Here is a 17,895-nt window from a genome sequence, read left to right as displayed (position 1 = left end):
AAAAAGTATTCCTAAGAGTTGGCTCGATATCCCTGTTGCACTAATTACCCACCTGCCTCCTGACGCTCAAGCTCCTCTGCGTGCTGACCCGGCTTAGCCTTCACCTCGATGCTTATTTCTGCGGAGCTCAGTCCGGCGTGGCAAGAGTAGACTCCGGCATCGCGGAACGTGATATCGAGAATGCGAAGAGCACCCTTTTTCGACACTTTGAACTTCCGCGAGCGCTGAAGCGGCTTGTGGTCCTTGCTCCACTTGATCTTGGTGCGGTTATACCGCTTCACGGGGCACTTGATTTTCACTTGGGTGCCGAAGAACACCACACCGGCCCCTCCCACTTTCAGCGTTATCTTGGTCTTCTTGGGGTCGTGCTGGATGTGCGTTGAGTTGCTGACCTGGATGACCGGCTTGGGATCTTCCGGCGGACAGGGTTTCACGTTGCAGGGCTTTTTATCCGCCGGCTTGGCACTCGGGCACATCGACTCTGGTCGCTCGATCTTGTGCTCCTGGGCCATAATCTGCTTGCACTCCACCTTGCGATCCTTGAAACCATACCCGCAGGTGTGGGAGCACTTGGCCCACTCACCTACCTCCCAGCGAACGGGGCAGTCGAGAACGTTGCAGTACTGTCGATCTGCTGGCGGTGGCTGCGGGCACATACTGTTCGGGACCACCATAGTGTTGTCACCACCGCGGGTAACCTCGTGGATACACTGCACCTCGCGGGTCTTGATGCCAATGCCGCAGCTCTTAGAGCAGGGCGTGTAGTCCGAGTAGTTCCATCTGGGAGGGCAGGGTCGGTCGTTGCAAGTACGCACCCTCGCCTCCGGCTTGCTGTCCGGGGTACATAGGAAGGGTGACACCACCCTACCATTGTCCTCCCGCACGCAGTTTATCAACAGCTCCTCGACACCTCCGAGACAGGAGGCACTGCAGGAAGTGTAGCCCTGTTCACGCCAGACGTAAGTCTTTCCCGGCTCCGAAACACCCACTTTAATGGAGTCCCTGGGGTACTGGTCGTCGAAGGGGTTAGAGGTCAGAATGCATTGATCCTCCACACATCGCTCGACCTCGTCGTGCGGTTTCTTGCCCTCACACAGCGAATCATTCACGGTGGCCACTGTCCTGGTGTATTCCAGGAAGATCTTGCAGTTGTACGACCGCCGGCGTATTCCCTCGCCGCAGGTAACGCTACATGGTGACCAGTCTGTGTCCTTGATGTAGCTGTGGATTAAAAGAACACATTTTGTTCACTCTTTTATAGTTTTGATTAATTAATATTAATTTAGTATTAGCTAACTTAAAGCTTAAATGTTCCAGAAGAAATATATTTGTCGGGGCCCTTCTATCTCCCAATGAAAATATTTATTAAATTTAAACCGCTAACCCACAGAGCATTCACAATTGCGCCACTGGACAAACAAAGCCAGCACCCACACACGGCGTGATCCATGGGCAATTTGCACGTTTACCCGCACGAACGCAAATCGAATCAACTAAACCTTGTGTCAGCGCAAAAACCATCGTTCTGCACCACCCCTCTCAGCTGCCCACCCCCTGTCGACCATTCATCTGTAGCTAAGCAAATTCCATGCAACAATACACTGGAACCCACCACGTTCTACACACTGCATTTCATTTGATGCCAGGACTCATATTTATTGGAGCCCTCTGCGCTCGGCCCTCAAAAGTATGCTACGCGAATGAATCGTGCGGGAACCCGAGTGAACGCCCGCATGGCCTCCACTTTGTGTCGTTTCTGGTGGACAGGCTCTGTAGTGCCCTCGCATTGTTTTGTGGCCTGAAGTGGTTTTTATGGCCACGATGACATTCCATGGAATGGACTCGGGGCCAGAGGTTGACAAGTCCGCTGGACGGGAGCCTTTCTACCCTTTATTGATTTGTAGTCAAATCGAGAAAGACGCATTAAAGTGGCGCCAAATGGCCGCAAACATCTTACCACGATTTTCTAAGTAGGTCAACTCGCTGGCTACACAGCGAAAAATGATATGTGTGAAGAGAAGCCATTACAGAAATGTAGAAAAATTCCTCAGAATTTGTATTTCTTTTGTGCTTTTTTCAGTGGAGCTGCTGATTTCATAACCAGCGCCCCGAGTAGGCCAGGCGCGTGTTCAAAACATTGTTTGCTTGTATCTTTCTCCTTTTTTTGTTTGTCTGCTTGGCCCGCTGCCATCGCCATCTCTTCAGGGCCTTTATTGCTGCCTCATCGGCATCGCCATCGGCATCGGCAACGGAGGCCAAGGTTCTGGTGGCGGCATCAAGACGCGACTTTATGGCGGCGCCAGGCTCAAATAGTTTCAGCTTAGTGGGCATCGCAACAACAAGCAATCGAAAGAAAAGTAAAGAAAAGATAAGTTGAATGTCTTTTTAGCATAATAAAAAGCGGCATTTCGATGTTCCGTGGCCATCGGTCCATTAGGTCCAAGAAAAAGGCTTTTTTTTGGGTCAATGCTCGACAAATTGGGTTGGGAAATATAGTTCTTTTTTGATTAGTTAGTCCAGCTGAAAAATCAACTCAATAATAAATACTACTGATTGCTGAGCAACGTTTGAGGTTTTCGAATCTATATACTAACAGTAGGTTGTGGATTACTTCTCCCTCCTAAGTAGTTCCACCGAAGTCAGAGATCTTTAAGCAAATGATTTCCTTAACCTTGGAAATGACCAGAACCAGGCCCACACAGGCACTTGAGTAAGTGAGAAACCAGGATCAGAGGATAGGGACTCCCAATCAGAGCTGTAATTTATTATTTCGGCTAAGTATTCCCCACGCGCCAATTACCCGATAAAAGCACTTGGCTGTGGCCACTCGATACTAATGATTTCATTTAGATTCATTTCCCTGGTTTCGCTGGCTAATTAAAGTGTGTGTATACCTAAAAGGTGCTTTCCTGGGAAGTGAGCCCTCTAGTTGATGTGTTTGACCGGGCTTATCGGTGGAGTTTTATATCGTTTCCCAATAACAATGAAATGGGCACGTCAAAGCGGCACTTTAATTGTCATTAGGAGCACTTCACCGAACTTACAGTCTCCTCCAATTCCGAGTCGATACTTTCCCCCACTCCCTGCCAAGGATGTGGGTTTGTGAGTTTGTCTAATAGCCTTAATTTTAGGTGTCGACAGCGCTCAAGGACATTATGATGAGTCATGGAGAGGGGCACTGTTGGCTGGTGTGTTGGCCAAGTGCTCCAGCCAAGTCGAGTCGAGTGGCAGCCAAGAGGGCGAAGGAGCGCCCGGCGACGCACTAAAGTTGAAATATGTCAAGCACTGGCTTCAGGGCGAGATAAGGCGAGAGAAGTGGTTGGAGGAGCCAGCGCCTCCGGCTGCCATCAAGATACGGAGCTTGAGTCAAAAGCCCTGGAAGGCTTAGTAGTGTGTCGTGTCCTACGGGACACGGCTAACCACACCGAGGCGTGCCATCAATTAGGCAGTGACAATAATTATTGAAATATCCAACAAGCTTAGCAATACGACATACTTGAGGGCGGAATGGAAGAACAGAAAACAGAGTACAAAATAATGTTCTCTGAAGGCATTCTATAATGGGAAAATCTTTTCATGATGCTATTAAAAGAAGACTTAAGGACTTACCTTGAAGAAATACTATACAAACTTAAACAAAATCGCTACTTAAATATTAAGTAGAAATAAGTATTTCCTCGATGACATTAGTAATGCAATCTTAGAAACATCTCCTGAGCTTTGCGTTTAGATTGCCGAGCTACTTACGTGGGATCCAATGCAGATCCATCTGTTCCGCCGCCTCCCCGATTGTAATTGTGGTTCGAGCTTCCACTCATGAGTCGCATGGTCCGGGGTTCGTCTGGGGCTTCCTGGTTCAGTCGACTTTGCGTGCGATGGGAGTAGCGCAGTGGCTGATCGGCGTAGGAGGAGCCCTCGCCGTCATCGGTATCCTGGCCCGATTCCAGGTCATCAATGTCCTCGGCCTCATCATCGACGTCCTCATCGTCGTCGTCGTCATCCACATCCGAGGTGTCCATCTGACGCTCCGAACGCTAAAATGGAATTTGAATTTTCATTCCAGCGAAAAGCGCCAGCAAACTGTGACTGACTTACCTCGTTTAGCGATCGGCTGCTGCCCACGATGATGGTGCCACCGCCTTTGTTCGCCGATCCACCTCCTCCGCCGCAGTGGATGCCGGTGGAGCACTGCTGCATGCTGCCGGGCTTTGTGAGCGGATCACACTTGGCGCTCAGGCTGCCGTCTGTCGACTTGCACTCGACGCCCCGCATCTGGATTCCCTGGCCGCAGGAAACCGAGCACTGTGGGTTAGGAGAGAGCGGGGGAATATCCGTGAGCATTATAAATTATTTCAATACGCTCTGCCGTCATAAAAAGGGATTTGTTTGCAAAAAGGATGAGCCGCAACATGACAAAGTACGCTGCTTCTTCAAGTGATGCGGCTAAAACACAAAAAGGCAAGCCCAACTGAGACTCTCGAGCCCCCATCGCATACAACCCCGTTCAACCCCTTCGCTGAGCCACATGCCACTCGCGCTCTCCCGCGTACAAATGCAAATTCTCATATTGTTTGCGTTTTGTCGTGCCACGAGGCGTATGTGTAACGTCGCAGCTCCAACTCCATTGTTTATTGGTTTAAATCCCACTGCATCCCCATCTCCTTCCCCGCATTTGATGGCGCTTAATTTTTGTGGCACACATATTTTATTAATGGACATAAACGTTAACGTGTTTTTTAATAGGCTCGCTTGGCTCTCGCTTTTTCCCCATTTCCCGTTTCATCTCATAAGCATTATGAGAATTCATTTAAAACGTGGATGGACCTGCTGAAAGGTCCTGCGGTTGCGTTCTCACACAAAAGAGTTTGCAAACAAAAACAGCTCTGCTAGGGGAAAACGGCAAGGAGGTTTAATTATATTTGTGAAGTTCATTAAGTTGTTAATAGGCTGACGTTAAGTAGTTTCCACTCATTTTTTCGCTTTCGAAAAAGTTAAAACTGAAAAGGCCTCAGAGGTACTTTTTAATTATGTTTTGCGAATTCCATTAGCCCTGCAGTGCAAGACAGTCAATTGGCTAACAAAAGTTACAGAGCATAATTCTATGGCAATGCAGGACTCTCGCTGAAGGAAGACAATCAATACACTAACAAAGTGTCCTTAGGGCGTAAGGCTAAGGATATCAAGAGCTGGTTGACGAATAAATAATAGTCAGAATTTCTGTTACCAGATCTAATTAAATCTGTCCCCTTCATCCTCCAACTTATTTTAATAAAGTCTATGGCTATGGCTCATCTCCAACCTAGGATTCCACACATTCCTCTCCAACTTCACCCCCAATCTAAACCCTCCAAAAATACCTTCTAAGCCGCCCCAAAACGTTAAGTAACACCCAGACGAAAAAACTTAAGACAATTCAATTAAGCAACACGTAAACTTGACACCCCGGGCGGGCGTCCTAAGTCCCCGCACATACACGAACCGAACCGAGGGTTGGGGCAACATTAATAAAGTTGCAGTTTAAATGAACAGCAACCAGAGTGGAAATTCAGTGTGAGTTGGGCACTTCAATCGGGAGGGGAACTGCTCCTAGGTGGTGCGGGAACTGGTGACCAGACAAACTTAAGCAGCCACGCCGTCGACACCGCCACCAAGTTGATTAAGTTGTATGTCTAGGGCTATTGCCATAAGAAAGGGGGGTGTCTCAGTCCTACTCCAAGTCTCAGTCTCAGTCGAAGTCGCAGTCTAGCGGCTAGCAGCTTATTACGAGCCACCAAGCAAAGTAACTTCAAATGCGGAAAAAACCAACAAGGAAGGAAATAAACTACCTCTATTCGAATTATTAATGCTCTAACAAATTGTCAATAAACCAAATAACTGTTAAGGAGAAAGACATCGTTACTTTTCAGTTCATTTGTAATTTCATTGCTAAGCTTGCATTCTGAGCTAAGGTTGTAACTTAGTTCTTTGGACTACTAAAAGCAATGAAATATGCCATATAACTACAGACTACAGGCGTAGGCATTTCCACGGTTTTTATACCGCCATTCAGACTTCCAGTCAGAGTCCTGAAACCGAACTGAACAAAAGGCTTTTTGTAGGGGATATGCCCCTGACCAACTGGGGGCAGACAAACAGCAGCTAGCGGCAACCCAGACATTTAGCTAAGTATACACAAAGGGCCCAGACACAGTCTCGTCAACAAGCAAGGTACAACGTGCAACGTGCACCTCGCAACGTCTGCGTCTGGGTATCCACTTCTTTCAGGTTGCAGCACAGAGAGTGCACGTTTATTACACGACTTGCTGGAAAGTGGGCTGAGGTGCTAAAGTACTTACACCGGTCCAGTCCTCCACCTCCCAATGCGGACACTCCTCGATAATGCAGGTCTCCTGGGTAGGCGGCTTGGGTGTGCGGCACATGATATCGGCAACCTGTTGGAGAGGGAGGAGGAGGTGTGAGAAAACATGGCAATAATGTGTTGAGCTCCTCCCTATTTCCGTATGCAAAATTAGTGGCGCTTTAGGGGGGCGGCACCGGAGGTTCTTTTCGGCCAGCACTACCATTATCCTCCCAGCCACTTCGCCATAACACTCACCCTCGTCTTGATGGCGTTTGACTCCTCTGCACAGACTACCATCCGCTCACGGTAGCCGTGGCCACAGAGCCGGCTGCAGGTGCTCCAGTCGTCGGTTATCCAGCTGAGAATGTACAGAGGTTGAATGCAAGTGGTCAGTGGGCGTTCTCCGGGAATTAGCAGAACAGAAAATAAATGAATAGTTGCCAAAAGCAATGAGCGGTTTGGGCGAAAACAAAAAAGCAATTTCACACGCTCTGCCCTGAAATATGTTCGACCTAAAGTGCATGCGGTTGGGTGTGAAAAAGGGAGACGACCCAGGGCAAGGGCAGGACTACAAAGGAATGCTACTGTTATTGGCTGTAAAATAGTTCAGCGGTGGTAAATCGCTGGCATCACTCGAGAAGATGCATGTTGCAGCTTGAAGGGCGAGTAAACTGCAACGCAGAAAATTAATCGCGCGGAATTTAAGGCAGCACTAAATGCATTTTCTTCCATCCTTAAATATCGGTGAAAAACTAAAACAAAAGACTTTAAAAGTTAATACCTGAAGTTGGCTTTGCAGATTAATTTTTGTGAAAGCATTTCGTTGAAATCCCGACCAGGCGAAACCAATAAATAATCCTTAGCTGACCATCTTTGACCCCGCGAACTCCCTCCGTTGGCACAACAATTCATCATCGAAATGCTGTAGCCTCTATTGTCTACCTTGGCCTATCTCCCTTGGTTTAGTTGGAGTCCCTGGGGGGAGGTACAATCCCTCAGACAGACAAAATCAAAAACATAATTGATGTCTACGCCTGAAGGAGAAGTCGCAAAGCTGCGAACGGCGATAAACATAAAGACGGACAACGAGAACAGAATCCTCCACAGCAAACGGAGATTAGGATTCGACGAAGGAGAGCCTGGCATGGAGACAATCGCCAAATTGGCGTAAACTTTTGGCTCACTTCGGTTCCGGTTCGCTCTGGTTTTTGGTTTTCGGTTGTGGTTTTGGTTTGGGCTTGCAAAATGTCACCGAACGATAAATAAGAGTGAGGGTGCCAGCTCCGAAAAAGGACGAAGGCCGCAGGAGGAAGGACGAGACAGGCAGCATGCCCCAGCCGTGCTCGACTCCTTGGCGATAATAGTGTGCCTGGGATGGCAATCAAAACGTGCGCACGATAACCGACGCCATTTAAATTGATAGCTGGCCAGGTGGGGCACGGCATCCGAGTTTCCACTGAGAGAAAGTTTTAGGTGCCGTTCTAAGGGAAACTTAACTTAAAAAAAGGAAAACCAATAATCTTGCCGGCATTACAGGTTTGATTAAGTTGAACACATTTCCTCGTCTTAATTATTCCTATTATTGTTTGAACTATTTCTATTAACCCATATCACACCAATGTTTTTCCCAGTTTAGTGCGGTTGCTGAGGGGCCATGGGGATGTGACGTTTGGTGGGGCAGGGCGGTGGACTGGCCTGCGGGTAACTTAGGCAACTGAGGGGGCTCCGCAGATACGAGTACTTACCGCGGCGGACAGCTGTGTGTATTACATTGCTCCACCGACGCCTCCGGGCGATTAGTAAGGCTGCAGAGCGTATCATCGACATCGGCGTTGGTTAGGCGATTCCTGCATATTGGACGGGACATTTTGTAACCTGAGGCGGAGAAACGAGAGTCCAGAGAGAGAAGAGCAATGTTAGTAGACACCTTGGGAATCGCATTCGACTGCCAGACGACAGCTAAATTGTCGTCCTTTTGTTTTTCCTTAATTTTTGACCTTTTTCTGCACTTTAAAATCAATAAAAGTCAGGAGCTCGTAAAATGGTGCGGTGGAAGGGGGATGGCAAGGACACTGCCTCTGCAACTTTAATGTCACTTAAGGTACTTGAGACAGTCGCAGCACGACGACCAAGCAGTGTCCTGCTTAACCCATTGTTTCCTAAGGTCTAAGTGAAAGTGTCAATAAGAAAGTTCAAAATGGAAAAGTAGAAAGTGTTGGGTAATATCCTCCATAAGCATTGTTTAAACATGTTCCTAATAGTTATAGGAAAATAATATTAATAGGTCATTAAAATCAAAGGATAGCTGTCGATTTATTTAGGAAAACCATTTGGTAAACTAAGGCCTGGCTCATGAGCTGCAGAAAATCCCAGAAGAAAGGGGAAAATCAATTTGTCAGATGTAATGGGTTAAGTGTCAACTGCTAGCTGGGGAACATCTTGGGCATCAGACCAAGTCGAAGGGACTTAAAGGAAAGAACCCAAAAGCGCAACCGGAAATTGGCAGATGGCAAAATGCAGCCAGCAAAGGATGAGGACCCAAGTGGGTGGAGCTGATAGGGAGGGGAAGGGCAGGAAAGGAGTGGCGCAATGCATAACGTCATAACGATCTGTCAGTTTGAAAAATCGTTGCAAGCTTCTAACCCTCGGATGCGCTCTGGTGTCCTTGCCTCCGATTTCGGGATAAATACTCCCTCGGTGAGCAGCTGTGACGCTGATTTTGCAGCTATTGAATTTCGCTTATAAGCTCCATTGCCGAGTGTGTGGGTGAGTGCCATGGCAATGTCATCGCCATCTCATCCTTGCTCCTTCTTATCTCCCGCTGACTGCGTATTCATGACACAATTGGCTTAAGGCAATTGGTAATATCCTCTCATAGCATTTACGTCAATTGTCGTGGCCCAAAGAAAAGTCATCTCCAGCGTCAGACTGCATTGTGGTGGGTGGGCCGGAGGAATTGGGGCATTACCCAACGGATTTTAAGGGCTCAAAGTTTACAGCAGGCAGTGGCTAGAGCTCCAAGGAACGCCGAATCCCTGTCAGTTTTCATCATCCATTCTTATTCCTGACTTCAGCCGAGCTTGTACTCTTTATTGATAAATTATTAAGAGCCGGAATTGTTAATGGGACAGGCCAGCGGGGGATTTATTTACTTTCTACGTATATTCGTGACCCACTTTATAGTTGTATCTTTTATACTCCTTGCCTAAACCAATCATCGAAATGCAATAGTAATGTCTAGAGAATTAAGGGAAAATAAATTTGAATTTGTTTACCTAAGAAGAAAGAACGCTTTTCTTTGCTATCTCAGGCATAACTATCTGAATGCAACCTCTTTCATGTCATCAATAACGTAGTTTAAACACCATCTCCAATGACTACTGCTTCCTTATATATTACACATTCTAGCCTTCAGAAAACCTCTCCATCCGAGTATGCTGGGGACCATTTGTCAATACCAATAGAAATGGATATAAAACAACAAACAAAATAAGGATTAAGTGTTTCCGATTCCGAACAAGCTCGATAAGACAGCTGGTAGAGTGCAGTTGGAAGAGCAGTCGAAAAAACTGAGAGGGCAAGTAAGTGCAGCAGACAGTTGGAACTCCTGTCACGTACTCGAGAACTGCAGTTGTCCAACTGCGAAACTGGCCAACCGAATATGTATAATTGAGCATAATTGATTTCGTGAAATGTGTGCAATTATATGCCCCAAGAGGGGCACTGGGTGGTGGTCATGAGTAAAAGCATTTCGGTGTCCCCTGCAAAAAACCCCACTGCTAAATCGGTTTGGCAGAGCCGACCCTCACAGGTGACCATCAATTTGGGGGTGGACCAGTCGCTGGGAAGTGCCCCAAAGAGACCCTGGGCTGGGCACTGCAGTGCACTTGACATTTAACTGACATCTAAAAACTAAGCACAGACAGACACATTGAAATGTAATTACAGCCGGGTCAGACCAGCATTGAGTAGGTCATTGGGGTTAGGCGACCGCCCTAAGCGATACTGCAATTAAAACCGGAGGAGGAAGCTAGAAATTGATTTTGCGATTTGTCGCTGGATAATTCCTGAGTAAACGTCTGGTCAGAAGGTCCTCCAGCCACTACGGCTGGAGTCGACTGGCACTCGGCCAAAGTAAGGGACAAGTTATCTCTGACAGGCTAATGGACGGGAAAAAAGCCGAACCAAATAAAGTTTAAAAATTTATGGGACTCTTGAACGCAAGCTCAATAAAAGCATTCCGAACTAGTTTGCCTAGGTTTGAGACTGATTCATGTCTAAAATTTGCTTTTTATGATAATAATAATATTCCTCTGTTAAGGGAAATATATTTTATGGGTAAGCAAATGCAAAAATAAGTCGGAAAAGGGTAAGCAAGAAACTTTAACCATATTCGCATCTTAAATTCCCACTAATTACTCCCCGGGAACAACAAAGCATCAATATAAAATATTAATTACAGTTCCTGCCAGCTCCTGTTGAAATGATTCCTCAGCTCCTTTGCGTAAGTTCACTTAAAAACGAACCACCTTCACCTGATGAACTTCCCGAGCAAGTTTTAGGGTGAGAACACCCTCAGCCATTAGTTTTTATGGGTGCATATGCTCTTCAACGCCGAGCTTTATAACCTTATGCCTCATCATGCTGCACCCCAAGACCAAACTTTTGGCTGAGCCCCGAAGAGGTAACGTGGCAGTCCAATTTATGACCTGAGCGCAACATGAAACTTAACCTTAGCCTGACTTCAAGCTAATCGACAAACTTTAGTTTCAAATATATTATGCCCCCGGACTATTAATCATATACAGGTAGCAACAAAGGTGTACGAAAGGAAAACACAGTTTTCAGCAACCACTTTCCTTGGGGATGGGGGATTGAGGATTGGGCATCTGGTAGCTGCTGCCACTCGATTACCATGCAAACATTCAATCGAAACAAATTCCAATTCAATGAAAATAAATGAGCACGACAAATAGCTGACTCCTCCACGCTCACACATGCGAATTTTGTCGGAAAAATATATTCGACTGTAGTTTCGGGGGAGGGGAAATGAGCAGGAGGGATTACAAACGGCAGCCAAACACGCCACGAGCTCCTCGGGCCTCCAATTCCAATGTTCTTGACATATTCCACTTGTTTATTTACCCTAAGGATAGCGAAGACAGGCGCTCATCGGTTAGAACAGAGTGGCTACACTGAGAAAATGGGGTCTTCTTGTTGCCTAAATAGTTTCTAATAGCTTCTTGGTCTTACTTAACCTTCCATAGGTCTTCCCTTAGCTATATACTAGATAATACTCTAAAGTGTCCATGAGCTCCTTTCGAATATATTTCTTTCAGTGCAGGAGGTGGCAGGTATCAAAAGGGATGAACTTACCACTGCCGCAGGTGGCAGAGCACTGCGACATCGGTGCCATCTCCCAGTAATAGAGCGGTTGGGAGCACGAGTTGCCATCGCCGCCGCACACTCCGCATCCGTCGATTTTCTTTGTGGAGCCGATTTTCAGATCGCAGCCAACGCGCTAGAAAGAGATGACAAACCGCTGGCGTTAGAATGCGATAGACATAGTAAAAGACCAAAAGCAAATAAAAATGGCTGCGTAAATAAAGTGTAAATCAACTGTTAGCGGTATCAATACCGTAACACACAAACACAATGTCAATCGTAAATAAAATATGGAAATCAAAGAGAAAGGATCCGTTACATAAGCTTAGGCAGAGACTTGATGGGAGTACCAAAAGTGGGTCACCGCGTGCCTTGGCACATATATCTCGTATGTTTTTGTTTGTGATTGATTTTCCACTAGAGTTCATGGCCATTCGCGGTATAAATCCCATTTGTAGTTTGGGAAACAAACGCCAGATAGCTTGATATGCGATGGTTGGTTAAAAAATGTGCATTCAGTCGGGTGTATCTGTTCTTGGACAAGGTTATTTCATGGCAAAAGTTGAAGTGAAATCCTTACATAATTTTTTCTATTACGTAGATCAGCTAAGTTGCCATCGAAATTGAAAGTCTATCCTTAACATAAACAGAGGGAACCAACTCAGGATATGTGCCGTCACAATTTGGATCTGCGATGTTTTACTCTTTTCGGGCAGCTTCCTGTTTGTCGGCTGACTTGTGTGTGTAAGCCGCAAGACAAACAAGCAAAGTTGAGGCCCGCGGCTCGCATAACAAACCGCCAAGCTGGCAGAGAGCCTTTTGATTTATTTATAGCAGATATATACATAATGTCTATATACAAACATATACGAATCCACATTGAGAATGCCTCCGGCGGCCGCTGCTCCGCATCTTCTGCTTGGCGACAAATAAAACACAGCGTAAACCGCATGACATATTGGCGTTTATTACAACAAATTGGGGTGACGATTTGGCGGCATTACAGAGCAGCAAGGAACTAGGCAAAACTCGGATAAGATGCCGAGCTCCCTCACCAGAGCACACACGTCTTTGGCTACGTATATACCAAGTCGCTGGAACTGAAACTGAACCGAAACTCAAACAGTCGACTCGACGAGAAAACCCCTAGGCTGGGCCCAAGTTTGTCGGCGCTGCTACGTCTGTCGCCAACTTCGTTCGACATTATTGTAGTTGTAATCCTGCCAAGCCGAGTCTGACATAGCTGGCACTCCATGGTGCCGAGGGGTGCCCCGACACCTTCTCGAGGGCTTGCGCCTGAATGCGCCTAAACGAATTCAGAGGTCCTACTTCTGCTCACATGAATTCCAATTATTTAAATAATTTATGTTGAAACCCATTAATACAAACCATCAATTATATTTTACATACAAAAAATAAAACAATTCAATTATTTAAACAATTTGAAAATTTAATTTCTGGGAGCCAAAGGCTATTGATTTTATGGTTTACTAAAATAATTTAGGTTGCAAAAAATGTATTTGTAGATAGGAGTGTAGTTACATATATCTTATTTAAACAGACTTAAGTAAAGTTAATAAGAAAATTCAAGTTTTTAATCGCGAAATTCAATCTTTGTGGGGCCCCTCGGCACCCATGTCAACATATCGTAGCATACTTTGCAGCGCATTTCGCGCGGAACTTCCTGCCGTGAGCCAGGGAGGAGTTCTTGCAACTCGACTCGGCGTTGCCCTGGGGCACGCTTTATTGGCATTTCAATAGTTGACTTTTGATGGCAGCAGCAGGGCAACTGAGACACCTGCATGCCCCGCCCGCCCCTATTCAGCCACCCACTTTATGATTTATTTATGCGCCCGAGCATAATGATACAAAGGCGCTTGTGTTATGCAATCTACATACATATACATATGCTTAACGGTCTCCCGACGGGCTGCCGAGCGTAAGTAGCTTTTTCTTTTGCCCCTTCGGGTTTTTGGCAGTGCCCAAGTCTACATTCACGGCCCCCTCCCCACCAACAAAATTGTGGACGTAATTTATCATCTTTCCCCACTCCGATGGGAGCAGTTGGAGTGGAAGGGAAGGCTCGAACAGGAAGGAAGTATAGGAAGGAAACTTCCACCCACCCCACAGCTGCTATCCCCAAGCTTGCCTAAATAGGACTCACCTGACATTTTCCTTGGATGCACATATCCAGGCTGCCGGAACGACAGCGGGTTCCATCTTGGACCCTCGCCGACAGTTGCACAATGACGCTCTGCTCGTCGTAGTGCTCCGCCTCCTCGGCATTCCCGCCCCCCGCCTCGCGGGAAATGTCTTCGACGAGATGCGCCGGATGTCCCCTGTGAATGGATAATATTTTTTGAGAAACTGTTACTCATGAATTTAACGGAAAAGGCGATTGCTGCGGCACCTGCTTTAACAATTGTCGACAATCAAGAATATTAAGATTAATACTATTATTAAATAAAGTTCATAAAATGTCTTAATGAGATTGAACGGACTATTCCTGATAGCAATAAGCGAGCAATGTAACGAAAAGGCTAGCTATTAAAGATCTAGCATTCTGAATAATCCCCTCAATCTTTCAAATTAAGAAGTTTTATTCCTCCCACATTCCCCTGCGAATGACTCCAGCAAGCAACTCCCCTTCCGGCATTAGCAACTAAATTGCAGAAACTTAAAGCTTAGCAAATGATTTATTTCGCCCGCATATGTATGCGAAAAAACAAGGCAAGTTTGAGAAAAAAGTCCGAGCGGATTAACCGCAGAAGCTGGAAACCGCAGAGTCGTAACCCAAACACGGCTGCCACTAATTTTAACCGCAAAAAGGGGAAAAATGGCAGGGAAAAAATGGCAAAGGAACAAACAGCTTTTTTATTGTCACAGAACCAGGAACCGGAACGGGAATCAGCACCAGCCAAACCACAGGACTTAAATGGGAGCCACTTCAAGCAACACCGCACGGCTGGCCGAGCGCAGGCCATGATGAATAATGAGCGCACATCCGACTGGACCAGCTGCACCATAGTCCGATTAGGTGTAACCATGATTTCACTATGCAACAAGCAACACTTGCAGAAATATTCTCTGACTTACGGTCATTTAAATTAATTCGGAACTACAGAGATTAAACATGATCGCTCCTAGTTCTTAGTATATGAACAGTAAGAAGTTTAAGAAACAAAATTTGAAACTTTTGAAGAATTAAGTGCTTTGTATTCCCAAAGGATTTCAACATTTTAACCCAGTTGAAGTTTCTTTCAGTGTCACCCCCAGCCCAACAGTCACACTTACCGGCATGTGAGCGCACAGGGCTCGACGTAATCGTAGTGCGGTGTCCACTTGTACAGGGTGCCGTCGTAGGGGACATCGTTGTAGGCGGCACATTGGCTGGAGCGGAAGTCCTGCTGCTCCGGACACGGCTGCATGTTGCAGATGCGATATCGGGCGCTCTCGCCACGGCAACTGCCCGGGTTTCCGCACCTACGCATCTGTTGCATGATGCCTCCATCGCAGGTGCGCGAGCAGGTCGACCAGTCCGACCAGGCCGACCACTGGCCGGTTCCACTGCCTCCTCCTCCTCCGCCTCCCGAAGTCTGACCTTTCGCTCTCTTCTGTTGCTGCAAATTGGCAGTTGCATTTGTGGGCTTATTGTTCCGTGCTGTGCCGAATGCAAAGCCCAGGCTACTTACTTCCAGTTCATTTTCTAAATCGGATGCTGTGTTCCATGTGTCGTCGAATGCTTGACTCGCATTTAGCTTCTTCGCCCAGGCAGCCCTTATATCCAATAGGCACAAAGTGGTCTGAAAGCAGGTGAGGTAACAGGAGATTAGTTAAAGCTGTTCTGATGAAGCTGGTTGGGGCTAGCATGTGCATTTTGATTAATATCGATTCAATCAATACGCTTAAAAGAATCTTCAAGAAAGCAAAAACATCAATGTTAAATGCCTGAAACCACAAATTAATTTCCCACTCAATAGCTCCTTCATCAGAGCCACTTACAAAACTATCAAGTTCGTGGCATAGTGCCTGCCTTGGGCCCAATAACGCGATGCAAAGTATGTCACATATTTGACATTTGGGGTTCAAGCCCCAGAGCAAGCTCCCACATTGATATAAATTGTTTTCACTCGCACGCGCCGTTCCCGTTAGTCACGTTAACAATTTGCATTTCGGCTTCCTGCCTTTGGTTTTCCTGTTTTTCATATCGAAGGCCCATTAACCCTGAGACACGCATCACGTCTATATACGTACATACGTAGAAAGGACAGGAGTTGAAAGCAATCTCGACACTACACTGAGAGAGAACTTTGTTGGTATAAGGATTGCCATTAAAGGTCTATATAAATCTGCAATAGGCCTGATGAAACTGTAAGATCTCAAGCATGAATAGTTTTTCCAGTGTGCTGGAGCGAAGGTGTTCATTCCACACGTTGTCTGCTCCTGATGTTGCCACAGCTTTATGGCGTGTCGCGATATGTCCACGTGCTTCAATTTACCGAAAACTACTCACATAGTAAGAGCAACTACACGCAATCACGGCCTGAACTGCTGAACTGCTGCGACTTAACAAGGTTGTAAGAGTTTATCACAGGAAGCGGGCTCTTAAAACTGCTGAGTACTTCACAAAATGAACTTGGTGCTGATTTCATGTTTTTTACTGATTCGGGTTACTTTTAAGCTAAATAAATTAATTACATTTAAGCCATCAATTAAAGCCTTGTTATACCGATACAATCCGTGTGTTTTTTAAGCTGCTCAACTATTTTGTAGATACACCAAATATATTTCTTATTCATTGTTTATTATATATTATATATCTTACATTATTCTATGGCAACAGAAAGTTGAAATTCGGAAAAGCCCCTATCAGCCGATCTGACACTGTTATCTCTTAAAGAACTCCCACTATTTATACGCACATTGAAACCAACTTTAGAGTCCCCAAGGCAAGCAAGAATATTTAGTAAGCCAAAGCTATTATCGGTGCTCACTTAATCGCTGCAACATATCTGCCACATCTGCTGCCATCTTGGGGGCAAGACAGAACAAACTGAGAACAACGCGTAAGGCCAACCAACTAGGCGGCTTAACAACTTTCTGTCTAATCCAAGGGGTAAGTTCCTGTGAACTCCCTCTTCTGGCTGGGGCGCAATCTTTGAGGCAAATCAGCGCCAAATGGACCAGAGCCAATGTAAAAGCTAGTCAACAGCCACAAACAAATCCCAGCGAGTGTGTGGCCAGAGGGGGGCGTGAGCTTGTAAACCATCCGGAACGGAAGCTCATACCGTATAGATTGTCTCCTGCATGAAACATGACCTGGCCCAAAGAATCGGCCACCACGCCACACAAGCTGGCTAACTCACACCAGCATTTGATGGCAGTTTGGATAGAATGGAATAAGCAGTAAAGGATATGTAAAGCCAACAAGATGGAATTCCCGATAAAGCAAGTGCAGAGCAATAAAAGTCTGCACAAAGAGCAAAAACCAAGCAAAGCCAACGGAGAACTCTTAACGAAATCGGCGTAAAATCTCATATGTCCATCCATGCGGTTAGGAAAAGCTACTAAATTACTATTTAAGTATCTATTACCACGTTCCAAGTGTTGCCACTGGTCAGACGGGTGGTCTGCGTGTTTCCTTAATGGAAATGTTGAAGCCTGGGCGACCCTTGTGCAAGCACTAGAAAAACAAACAACGAACCCACCGAAGGCTTAGCCCTGGCCTCGTCCACAACGACGACAGGTGTATACCCTACCCCTCCATAGGTCAGGAAACCGGTATTTGTGACTATGCGGTCGGTTTGAGTTGGGAAACATCAGCAAACACCATCGGACTAGGCAAGCACATTTTGCGATTCCGGTAATTATTTATTTATGAGTTGAAACAGTTTCAATAACTCACTTTTGCCATTCTGTCCCACCGTCTTCCACCCTGGCATACGTCAAATGTCGAGTCCTTCGGGCTTGTGGGCTTTCTCATCATCGTGGCAGGAAGTCATTGTAGGTAGTTAGTTAATGCACAGTGGTGCGAAAATGATGAATTTATGGGTCCGCCAGGAACTTGAACTGGTGTGATGCCTGATGGTATTTGTCACATAAATAGGGAATGAGTGCAGGCGGTTGATGTCGATCTTACTGTTTGAGATGTTAAAAATAAAGTTTCTTAC

At 46.1% G+C, this 17,895-nt stretch overlaps 1 protein-coding gene across 1 annotated transcript in view; it reads right to left on the bottom strand.

The window, feature by feature from the left end:
- Positions 1-17,639, bottom strand: part of LOC108114824 (protein madd-4) — a 33,265-nt gene extending 15,626 nt beyond the window's left edge. Inside the window, exons 1-11 of the mRNA XM_041819277.1 lie at positions 17,631-17,639; positions 15,418-15,528; positions 15,020-15,345; positions 13,890-14,064; positions 11,717-11,861; positions 8,086-8,215; positions 6,596-6,698; positions 6,336-6,431; positions 4,096-4,302; positions 3,748-4,034; positions 53-1,221 (exon numbers count right to left, since the gene is read on the bottom strand). Coding sequence (XP_041675211.1) covers positions 53-1,221; positions 3,748-4,034; positions 4,096-4,302; positions 6,336-6,431; positions 6,596-6,698; positions 8,086-8,215; positions 11,717-11,861; positions 13,890-14,064; positions 15,020-15,345; positions 15,418-15,528; positions 17,631-17,639 — 2,758 coding nt within the window. The remainder of the gene's footprint in view (positions 1-52; positions 1,222-3,747; positions 4,035-4,095; positions 4,303-6,335; positions 6,432-6,595; positions 6,699-8,085; positions 8,216-11,716; positions 11,862-13,889; positions 14,065-15,019; positions 15,346-15,417; positions 15,529-17,630) is intronic.
- Positions 17,640-17,895: the final 256 nt, after the last annotated feature.

Source organism: Drosophila eugracilis, unplaced genomic scaffold (genome assembly GCF_018153835.1).
Source record: "Drosophila eugracilis isolate 14026-0451.02 unplaced genomic scaffold, ASM1815383v1 contig_513, whole genome shotgun sequence".
Taxonomy (NCBI): Eukaryota; Metazoa; Arthropoda; class Insecta; order Diptera; family Drosophilidae; genus Drosophila; species Drosophila eugracilis.
This window is presented reverse-complemented; position numbering and strand designations above follow the sequence as displayed.